The sequence below is a fragment of the Carcharhinus amblyrhynchos genome, chromosome 21 (genome assembly GCF_965287045.1).
Source record: "Carcharhinus amblyrhynchos chromosome 21, sCarAmb.v2.hapA, whole genome shotgun sequence".
Lineage (NCBI taxonomy): Eukaryota > Metazoa > Chordata > Chondrichthyes > Carcharhiniformes > Carcharhinidae > Carcharhinus > Carcharhinus amblyrhynchos.
In genome coordinates, this window is record NC_137344.1 from 30984262 (window position 1) to 30996676 (window position 12415).

General features: G+C 40.0%; 1 protein-coding gene across 3 annotated transcripts in view; it reads right to left on the bottom strand.

Moving 5' to 3' along the window:
* Nucleotides 1–2386: 2386 nt before the first annotated feature.
* ogfod3 (2-oxoglutarate and iron dependent oxygenase domain containing 3) overlaps nt 2387–12415 on the bottom strand; it is a 144198-nt gene continuing 134169 nt past the window's right edge. For 2 of the 3 annotated variants that reach the window (XM_080208924.1, XM_080208923.1), the window contains one exon: nt 2387–3424. In XM_080208924.1, coding sequence (XP_080065050.1) covers nt 3191–3424 — 234 coding nt within the window. In that variant the 3' untranslated portion in view covers nt 2387–3190. Of the gene's footprint in view, nt 3425–8605; nt 8701–12415 lie in introns of all 3 variants that reach the window. The other variant, XR_013889122.1, reaches the window with a different exon arrangement.

The window sequence follows — 12415 nt, forward strand, 5'->3', positions numbered from 1 at the left end:
TGATCTTATTGAATGGTGGAGTAGGTTCGAGGAGACAAATGGCCTATTCCTGCTCTTCGTTGTTGTGTTCTTATCTCAGGGAATTATTACACTTCCATGAGTTCCATAGGGCGTCACTATCTCCTTCTGTTCTCATTTTGAAACTGAGCTTTTAACCGGCCCCAATTTAGAAATAGAAAATTTGTAAAACTGTCACTGAGAATAGTGCGGCATTTTTGAGAATACTTTTGAGTGGCGGGTTCATTTTTATCTCAAATAAGTTTTTGTCACTATACAGAAGCATTTGCATTCACGTCACTGAATATTTCAATGTCCCAATCAAACAGAGACATTTTTGACAGGGTAATTGCTTTCTATGATGCCAGTGGGAAGAAATGATATTTTGACTATTGTGCGTGTTTAATGAACTACCACAGGTATTGCAAATACATTTGATTTTTACCAAATCTCATCTTTATAAATAATTAGTTAATCTGCTTTCCACAATCTTTAAAAGCAAAATTCTTACGACTAAAATGAAATTTGTCTTCAGTTTTAAGGGCAAACTATCTTGACTCTGGAATCAGTCCAGGTTACAACTGGATGAGGTGAAACTCCAAATTTTTATTTTACTTTAAGGATCTTTACATATCACCAGGAGCTTACATAGAATCCATACAATGCAGGAGGAGGCCATTTGGCCCATCAAATCTGCATTGACTCTCTGAACGGGCATATTATCCAGGCTCACCCCATCCTTGTAACTGCACACATTTACCATGGCCAGGGGACACATTGGTGGGATAACCCTTCTCCATTGTGGGAGTATTTTCCTTATGTGTGGTGGGGCATGGGAGGAGAGGGCAGTGCCCTGATGACAGCAGAGGGGTATACTTCTGTGGTGGGAGGTAAATTCAAACCATAAGATAAAAGGAGCAGAATGAGGCCATTGAGTCTGCTTCATGATTCGATCATGGCTGATATATGTCTCAACCCCATTCTCCCGCCTTTTCCTCATGACCTTTGATCCCCTTACCAGTCAAGAACCAATCTATCTCTGTCTGAATTCACCCCAAAGCTTGTGGGGGGTGGTCCTTGCTGTGAGGGAGTTGGAGAAAACTTATTTTAAATGCAAATCAGGATACCTTTTAAAGTTGACACCCCAATTTCTGTGGAGCCTGTCTTGCAGGCTCTATCAGGCCTCGCCAGTGATGGTGTAAGAGAAACACACTGGTTTTTAGTCAGACCCTGGCACATTGCCATTGTTTGGGAAAATTCCGCCCTCTGTTTCACTCTCCACAGATGCTGCCAGAGCTGCTGAGTTTTCCCAGCATTTCCGACCTGTGGAATTAGTGATGGATCATGATGCCCGTTTGCTTCATGTTAAGGGAGAACACCTGAACAGTTCAGTATGTGTGCAAGCAGGGTGAATGTGAAATATTTAACCACAGCTGACACCAATAATCAGGAGTTCCTTGAGAAAGACGTTCTTAAAATGTCAAAGTAAAAGCAAACTGTGCAGATTTCCAGCATTTTCTGATATTGTTCCTAAAAGGCCATTGTGAGTTATGGCTGGACTAAGAAGCAGATGTTGCTGATTAATATATGAATATCTTGAATGGGTTTACGCAGGGGATTTCTTTCTGTATTTCATCTTTAGATGAAAGTCTTCTCTGTTGCTTTTAAAGGGCATGTATGAAACTAATTTTGTCAGCCCCTTGTTTTGAATGCTGCCCCTTGTTCGCATGTAACTGGAATACATGCTCCTTGAACTGAGCTGACAATGGGAGAGTAAGATATTAACCGCAGTGTGTGTGTTCTGTGGTCTGGGATGTCACATTAAAGAGATTCTGCTCTAGAAATACCTGGCTTCAAAATGCCTGAGCCTCAAAATGGAATTATTTCATACCTTGGAAGAAATATTGCTCCTGAATATCACTCATTGATGATCTCAAACAAACGCCGCTATTTGGAGAATTTACTTTCAAGGTGCAGTCATTTCTGGAACCAAAAAGATTGTAGACCATCTCATTTATAGCCACAACTGCAGTTAAAATTTTCAGTTTAAAGTTTATTAGTAGTATTACAAGTAGGCTTACATTAACACTGCAATGAAGTTACTATGAAAACCCCCTAGTCGCCACACTTTGGCACTTGTTTGGGTACACTGAGGGAGAATTTAGCATGGCCAGTGCACCTAACCAGCATGTTTTTGGACTGTGGGAGGAAACCCATGCAGACATGGGGAGAGTGTGCAAACTCCACACAGTGACCCAAGCCAGGAATCGAACCCAGATCCCTGGCGCTGTGAGGCAGCAGTGCTAACCACTGTGCTACCATGCTGCCCATCCATCGTGCCATCCACACTTGTAAAGCCAACTTGTGCATAAACGTTCTGAAAGCAAGATTCTGTGACCGTTGTTATTTTATTGATATTTTTACATACACGGAATTCGAGATATGAAACAATATGAAGGGAGACGACTGTTCTCTGTGGCAAATTAACAGTTAAACGGTTTTCAACAATGACGCAGTATATTTGGCCTGTTGGCATGGTCGCCATGTTTGAAAAGATTTACATTATGCAGATTTGTTTAATATAGGAAAACTCAAATCAGCTGAATAGAGCATCAAATATTAAATACTAAACACCCGTCAATTACTCTTACAGATTCTTTCAGCAAATCTACTGTGGCACACACAAAGCGTGAGGTCAATCATAGCACTTATTACAGGAGCTGTAGCTGCCCTGAAAGCTTCGGGTTAGAACTGTGCCTCTTTAATATACAGACAACTTGATATTGTTTCCAGTGAATAAACATCTGAAAGGTGACCATACTTAGTGTGAAAGAGCAAACACCTGATACCTGCGGATTCTGATCAAAGACTTAATGGTCAAACAGAAGTCCGATCTGTGACACCAGAGATAATGACCAGTTAGTTCACAGTTTCAATACTTAACCACTTAACACTTGCAATAAACTGGTGAATATCGATATCACAACAGGGTTGGACGTCATGTTTTTCAGATAAATCGTAATTGCATAAAGATATTCAATAACACACTTTAATACTATGACTCGGGACTACAATATAAATATTAATTAAACAGAACCAATTATTGAAACACAGATAAGAGTCTGCGGCAATGGAGCCAAGTTGCTTTCCAATACTGTAGTATTACTGTAGTATGCATGGTCTTCAATCTAACTTAAAAATTGCCTTTTTTGTGTGTGCGACTGATATACTGTATACTTGGTTTATTTCTAGGGCCAAGATATTTCTGTTCTTCATGGCACCCAACTGAGCTACGGTAAAGAAGGGTCTTCAATGGCATGGGCAGGGTCACAGCTGAATGAGACTGTGATGGCATATCGAGTGCCCCACTCGACTTTTTCCACGTAATGAAGATTTTCCGAGCCCGATGTGAAGAACGAAACACGACCTGGGGCACAAAAAAAATGCAACAGTTAACTCTGATGAAGTTCTCAGACATTTGTTTACATCGAAATCCACCCTGATGGTACTAATGCTGCTATAAAAGTTCAAACATCAATGTATTATCCAGAATATGTTTAAATTGTCAGATTTTGCAAAATACTACTGGATCATGTCAGCTTGAACTATTTAATAATAGATGAAAATATGTTTAATTGTTCATGTATTTCCTAAGGCACACATTCAAAGGAGGCTGGAAACTGAAAATCTCTTAAGAAGCTGCCATTCTTTTTCATGGAATCCCTACAGTGCAGAAAGAGGCCCTTCGGCCCAAAGAACCTGCATCGACAACAATCCCACCCAGGCCTATGTATTTTCCCTACTAATCCCTCTGGCACTAAGGGGCAATTTATCATGGTCAATCCACCTAATCTGCAAATCTTTGGAGTCTGGGAGGAAACAGGAGCACCCCAGGGAAATCCAAGCAGGCACTGGGACAATGTGCAAACTCTACACAGACAGTCATCCAAGGCTGGAATTGAACCCAGGTCCATGGTGCTGTGAGGCAACAGTGCTGACCACTGTGCCACCCATATAAACCCCTTTATAATATGGTTAAGTTCATGTTGACCAAACTCCAATGTGTCCATTCAAGTAAGCCCGTTGGTATATAGCAGCCATGCACCTATAATGATGCAGAAGATTTCTCATTGTTGTAACTGGCCATACATACAGAAAGCGGCACTTACACTGATAATGGTTATGGAGCAGAAGGATAATGCACAGACAGTTTGCCCCTCCATCACCTTTGGAGGAAGATGAATATTGACCATCAGTGGTTTGATCACAATAGATTTAAAATGCAGTGAGAAATCACCCAACAATATAACAACATGGCTCCGTAAATACAAGGGACTTTTGTACTGCTTATAGATATTCTGGATATTGCAGAATACCAACCCAGCATCTGAGAATGCTGAACTTAGTGAGTAGAATATTAACTTTAGTTCAACGGCAGCATTTAGTCAGAAGGCGCAGGCTCCAAACCAAACTCAGGATTCTTAAGAACATAATCCCAGTTGCCATTTCAGTACTGAAGTAGTGCTGCACTGACGATAAGATGATTAACCCTCTCCACAACCCACTGCTCTCTGTGGCTAATGTAAAAGATCCCATGGCACTAGATAAAGAAATGGAGAGTTGGCCAAGTAACCTAGCCAATATCTACCACTTAACAACATCACTAAAAAGAAAATATCTGGCCATGTATCCCATTGCTGGTTATGGAACTATGCTACGCGCAAATTGGCTTCCACATTTCTCTCCTTTAATGCAGCAAATATACTCCAAATGGACTTCACTGTCCGCAGATCGCTGTGAAAGACCCCTTCCCTTTCCAATGCACAGTTCAGTCTAATAACTGTAAAGTTATTGTCAGTTGAAAGTCACTGTGGTTTTATGGAAGTGGCCTGTGCATTTTTAGTTAAATTGTAGGAATAATTATCGGCAGACTAATGTAGGAAATTATGTCTTCTGGTTCTATCTCCAGGGTATCATCAAGTGTTTGAAAACATTTAAAAACTTCCATTCTGCATCTCACACCAGCAGCTTTGTAGTGGAGCAGTCACACATACCCAAATACACTGAAGGTCTTTCTCACCAAAATAATTATGCTCATTTTACCATTAAAACATTTCTGTTTCCTTTAGGAATTTGTTGCCAAATGTTGACAGATGATGCATTCTGACTAAGAATTTGATAGATGACAGGAGATTAAGCCAATAAAAGAGATGCTGGAATTTATAACAATAATCTCACTGCCGACATGCACAGCTAACAAAAAACTGGCAGTACAAATACTGTTTACTTTAACTAATCAGAGGGAAAAGGTAATCCTAAAATTTCCATGAGCTCATATTTAACAGAATCATAAAAATTCTCAAGTTAGATCTGGTCTGCAATGCTCAGATAAAGTGGGAAATATATTCAGAAAGCCTGGCTAAATTTTAATTAAAAGTTGACACCTTGACAGTTAAAATCTGAATTAATATTAATGAGACTCGAGTTCAAATCTCCAGAACTCTGCTGTGCATTTTTTAGTCGGCAGAATGATCCTGACTTTCAAAAATGATGAGAATTTAGACTGAAAGCACAATACTAGATACTAAACAAAGTTATTTACTGATCAGCAAACTTTGATTGTATAAGTAATTGATTTCCATAGCAAGAAACTTCACATCAATATTAATGCGCACCAATGTCTCAAACAGTTGAGACATCATGAGGTATCTTGATGAAAAATGTTTAAAAGGTTAATTCAATCTTTTTTTTAACAGTGAAACCGCTAAATAGGGATAGTGAATTGCTGAAATAGATCTTCTATTAACACCTGTTAGTTTAACCTTGTTTGAAATACATGGCAGTCTAAATAATTTAAGCTTTTTGACAATAAAGTCACCAAAGGCAGTTTTGTGAAGGAAAGGCATGGTGATCTATTTTGACAGCACTTCCTAGATGTTCATTTGAGAAGGACAGCCCGAAGAAGATCAGCTGATCCAATGGGTCAGTCCTGAGCTGTCATGGTCTGAGCATCATCATCCCTACTGAATCCCCCATCAACCAGTTTCAGGTGCCAGATCTATGTGCTTTATTCTTCAGACATATTGCTGGAGATACACTACATGTGGTATTTTCAGAATAAAATACATTCCACAGTACGTACAATCTGTTTACTTAGTCAAACGTGCAAAAATTTTTATTTTTAAACTGCTATGTTTCTCACTCATTTCTCCAGCATTAAACTCTGACATGACCTGGGAAGGCACAGCTATTAATTTATTAAAGTGGAAATATCAGAGTTTTTTCTGGAGAACTGTTTAGTGCATTGCCCTGAAATAATTTCAAGTAAACAGATGTGGATATTTTTGATGACGAATCTTAAATGTGTTTGTGTTACTTTTCTGCTTATGATGATCATGGAGCCAGAATATAATTTTAAATTATTATTTACAATCAAGTAGGTGTTGTAAAGTCCTCATGCAATTTATGCACAAATTATCCACTTTGTTTATCACTTATATGTACTTACAGAAAGCTGACCTGATATTAGAAGACTAATTGTCACAATGTACACAGCAGAGCAATTAATTGTCCACTGTCTGACATGCTCTTTTAGTCTAATCCAAGTTCATTCACAAGACAGCCTCTATGCTTTCAGAAATATTTATCCCACACAAGATTTTCTCTGGCTAAGGCCAAAATCATTCCAAGCCCACTCATGAAATGTAGTCAATGCAACCAAGTTAACAGAAGGTTTTGTGAGGAAATCAAGAAGTGAATACTTCAAGTGTCCTCCACATCATCATTCTCGCCCCCAGAGGAAATGCATGCAAATTGTTCCCTGCCAATAACTAACAGGTGCACAACAATGACACAGGCAGATTTTCCACCTTTCAACAAAGTCAATAATTCAGACTCTCACTGAACCATAGAATCACACAGTGCAGAAGAGGCTCTTCAGCCCATCAAGTCTGCACCAGCATGCAAGAAACTGCTGAATTCCCAACTAATCCCATTTACCAGCAATTGGCACATAACCTTAACTGTTATGACATGCCATGTGCTCATCCATGTACTTTTTAAAGGATGTGAGGCAACTTGTCTCTATCACACTCCCAGACAGCGTATTCCAGATCGTCACCACCTTCTGGGAAAAATAGTTTTTCCTCCGATCCCTCTGAACTTCCTACCCCTCACCTTGAACCCATGTACCCTTGTGACTAACCCTTCAACTAAGAGAAACGGCTGCTCTCTATGCACTCTGTCCAATGCTCCTCATAATCCTATACACTTTTTTTTAACAATGCCATCAAGGCCCTATCCCCCTAACCCCACATATTTACCCTGCTAATCCCCCTGACATTAAAGGCCGATTTATCATGGCCAACCAATCTAACCTATGCATCTCTGGACTGTGGGAAGAAACCAGAGCAAACATCCTGAACTGTCATGGTCTGCCCATCATCATACCCTATTGAACCTTCCCATCAATCACAGACAGTGACCCGAGACACCCAAGGGAATTAAACGTGGGTCCCTTGCACTGTTAGACAGCAGTGCTAACCACTATACCACCCTTCTTTTGGATGGTAAGTTATTGTCTAAGGCCACACACCATCATTCCTAATGCAAATTACACAAAATCCTTAATGTCTAGTTGCAGCCTCGCATTTCCAAACCTTCCTTGAATATTTGATCAGATTTCTACTTTCTGGAAAAGGTTAGAATAAAGGTCACCTTGTCATCAAGGGCCTTTGACTGGATGTAAACAGAAAACCTTCATCACGCCACACCAGAACTCATTTTCTTATTAAGATTAGTTCCTGGGTTCATAACACCTGTCCCCCCCACCAGAAAAAAAATGCTTAGCTCATTTGGGGAGGAAATTGGAATACAAATGAAATACAATTGCTGCCAAGAAGAATGGAAATGAAGAGAAGGCAAAGAATCTCTTAAAGGATAAAGCTTTCCATATATTCAATTTCTTGCTCATGGTAGAATATGTGATGTGTAAGGAAGCTAGACAAGTGATAACACCAAACGTTTATATGAAAATGAGTTCACTTGAGAGAATTTAAGGAGATAGAGTCCAAATTAAAATGCAAAATATCAAAGGAAATAATCTTTGGATTGTGAGCTGAGCCTCGCGCTAATTGGCGCAAGGGTCAACAGATTAAAGGGTTAAACATGTGCCTCGAAGAGTCGTATGGGAAGATGATTCATGGGATAGTGGCATCAGTTCTTGGAAGAGTGACTTATTCTGCTGAGGTGGGCCCCACCTGAACCAGGCAGTTACCAGTGTTCTTGCCAACTGTATAACTAGAACGATTGGCAGGACTTTGCACTAACTGTATGTGGGGGTGGGGGTGGAGGGGTTCCAGTATTGATTCCAGTGAAGGGAGAATTAGAAATCCATACTAACAATACAGTGATGTGGGTAAAGACAGGTGGAATGAGACAGGGAGGGACAATGAGTTGAACAAAATTTGTACATCAGCAAAAAGATCACTGCAGAGAATAAAAGCAAAAGAATGAAATTAAAGGTTCTTTACCTGAAAGCACAAAGCACCTGCAATTAGTTAAATGAATTACTGGCACAAATATAAGCAAATGATTTAAATCTACTCACCATTACAGAGACTTAGTTACAAGGTAACCAAAGTTAGGAAATACAGATTCCAGGGTACACAAGGCAGACAGAATGTCAAAGGAGGAGGGAGAGCCCTGATAAGAAAGGATGACATAGAGACATTAGTGAGAAATGATCTGACCACAAAAGACCATGAAGTTGAACCAGAATGGATGGAAAATAAGAATGGGAAGGGCCAGAAAGCACTGGTGGGAATGCTTTACAGACCCCATCATTGGGCGGAGCATTAAACAAGAAATTATTGTAGCCTGTAACAAAGGAAATGTAATAACTGTGGAGGGGGGGGGGACTTTAATCTTCATAGATTAGAGTGGGGACAATCAAATTGGCAAGGGTGGTGTAGTGGATGGAATTTTTAAAATGTTTTTCTGATAGCTTCTTGGAGCAATACATGGCAGTGCTGACTAGTGATAAAACTACTTTAGATTTAGCATTGTATAATGAGGCAGAGTTAATCAGCAATGTTATAATAAAAAATCCACTGGGAAATAGCGATCATAATACTATTCAATTCCATGTTAAGTTTGAAAGTGACATATTCTGATTGCGAATCAGAATCTTAATCAAAACCAGTTATATAGATATGAGGGGAGAACTGGCTAAAGTTAATTGGGTAAACAGACTAAAAGGCATGGAGGTGGATCAACAGTGGGAAACATTTATAGACACAATTAAAACAAAACAAAAATACATTCCACTGAAAACAAAAACTCAACAAGAAAGATTTATCTGTGGCTCACCAAGGAAGTTAAGGATAGCATTAGATTAAAAAAAAAGTGTTATAATGTTACAAAAAAATGAACTTGCGAGTCTGAGGATTGGGAGTGTTTTCAAAACCAGGAAAGGGCCATCAAAAGGTTGATAAAAAAGGGGAAAATGAGAGTAGACTAGTCCAGGAGATAAAAACAGGTTGCAAGAGCTTTTATAAGCTTTCATAGTGTGAGGATTTGAATACAAGGATAGGGATATTTTGTTGCAATAGTTTAATGTGTTGGTGAGACCACACCTGGTGTATTTTGTGCAGCTTTGATGTCCTTATCTGAGGAAGGATGTCCTTGCTATAGAAGAAGTACAGTGAAGTTTACCGGCTGATTCCTGGGAATGGCATGGCTGTCATATGAGGAGAGATTAAGTCAGTTTGGATTATATTCACTGGAGTTTAGAAGAGTGAGAGGGGATCTCATAGAAATTTTTAAAATTCTAACAGGGTCAGACAGGGTAGATTCAGAAAGGATATTCTCAATGGTGGGGGAGTCCAGAACTAGGGGTCATAGTTTCAGGATAAGGGGTAAACCTTTTAGGTCTGAGGTGAGGAGAAATTTCTTCACCTGGAGAGTGGTGAATGTGTGGAATTCACTACCACAGAATGTGTTGAGACCAAAACTTTGTCTGATTTCAAGAAGAAATAAGATAAAGCTCTTGGGGCTAATAGGATCAAGAGATATGGGAGGAAGGGGGGGAACCAGGATACTGAATTCAATGATCAGCCATGATCAAAATGAATAGTGAAGCAGACTCGAAGGGTTGAATGGCCTACTCCTGCATTTAGTTTCTATGTATAAGTGTATAAAAAGGAAGCAAATAGCTAAAATAAACATTGTTCCCTTATAAACAAAGGCAAGAGAAATTATCATGGAGAATGAGGAAATAGCAGAGACATCGAACAAATATTTTGGGCAGACTTTTCCTAATAAATGGCAAAGTGTCAAGTTCTCACTGAAGATTAGTGTGTTTCTCTCCAGATCTCCACTCCAGATCTTCTGACACTTTGTCAAAATAAGTAGGGAGGGGTGTGTTTTGCATTCTTGAGGCAGGATCTGCTAAAAGATGCCAGCAAAACCAATTCCACAGAGTTCAGGACACACTTTTTAAAGAGCATCCAAATCTCAAAGTTATCGGCCCCCCTTTCCCTCTAATGGACATCAAGATCCCCAGGAGACATGGGGAACACTCACAACCATCTATCACAGAGGGCAATCTACACCGCAAACTCCCCCCCCCCCCCCCGTTACACACACACACATACACCTTGCAGGGATCAGGGTGACCCAACAACCCCAAGGAAATTAGAGTCCGCTTCCCCTTCCCACTGCAGCACAGGCACAACCCCATCCCAATCGCCGTGCACCCAACGTAATGCGAACCCACCCACCTTCCATACTGGGGGTTCTCTAGTGGTCCAGCGCTTTGGTCCCCATCCCTGGTAGCACTGCCAGGGTGCTGTCACCCACCCAGGGCTATGCTCACCTTCAAGCCCCTGATGTGGTCATCACGACTAGTTTCCCTTTTTGGAAACCAGTGGTGATTCCTGTTGGCGTGACATCACACTGGGCAGGCAAGGAACGTCAGATTTTTGGTCTCTCAGGCAATTAAAGGACATGGGAAGCAGGCAGGAAAATAGAACTGAAGCCCAAAATGAGTCATATAATCATACTGAATAGCAAAGCAAGCTCGATGAGCTGTGTGGTCTACTCCCACTCCGATTTCTTGTGTTCTGGTGAGAGACATTTTTGAAAGAAACTGAAATCTTCCTTATTAATCTATTTCAGCTATTTCAAGGTTTATTTAATGAACTCAAGTAAACAAATATAATCTCCATCAGCATCATGATGTGGGAACATTATATGTAGTTAAAATCCTGAACATGTGCTTATTTATTCCCATGACTCTCGGTTGCCCTTGGGCAACTTGGAATGGGCAATGAACACTGGCCAGCCAGCGATGCCCATATCCCACAAATGAATAAAAAAACTAGTAATCAACGTAGACGTGAGAAGATAGATTTCAATCTCTCATAGGAATTCATCATAAATCCTTCACTGCCACCTAGTGTTACGATGTAATTAAGTTTACTAATCAATCTTGGTTTTCTAAGCAAAAGCTCATAGGATAATTCAAATAGGGGACCCCATTAATATATATAAAATAATGTAAATATATATATGAATGACAACAATGTATCATTGTGGGTAGTAACACTTGTCATAGAAATACAACAACAGGATTCTAAATAAACCATCACTCTCCGTTCGGATTGGTACACAATCAGAGCTCAACAGAAGTCATTTGGTTCATCAGATTCGCGGTGGATCTTTCCAAGAGCAATCCACATTTGGTCCTATTGACCCCCCCCCCAACACTCTTTTCCTATATCACTGTAATGCATTCATAGAATCCCTGCAGTGCAAAAAGAGGTCATTGGCCTAAACAGCCTGTACCAACTCTCCAACAACAATTCCAACCAAGTCCTATTCCTGTAATTCCACACATTTACCCCCCAATCTCCCTAACTTAAACATTTCGGGACACTAAGGGGCAATTAAGCATGGCTAATCCACCTAACCTGCACATGCTTAGACTGTGGGATGAAACTGGGACACCCGGATCAAACCCATGCAGACATGGGGTGAAGGTGCAAACTCCACTCAGACAGTCACCCAAGGCTGGCATTGAACCCAGATCCTGGCGCTGTGAGACAACACACATTCTTATTTAACTACTTATTCATTTTCCTTACAAAGGTAATTGTTTTTAAAATAGTAAATTTAGAAAGATAATGTTTCTTTCCGCATGTCTCCAAAGGCATCCATTGTATTGTACGTTTTGGCAATGTGGCATCATAATTATTCTGTTCAACTGGATTGCCAAAGAGAATAATGTAATTTTGCACACAGCTTCGAAAGAACAACTTTTAGCTTTGATTATAGTCTGCATTTGCATTACGTGGAACTGTTTTCAACAGAGCATTATTTAGAGAACACATAAACCAACGCTTAAAATTTGAAACAT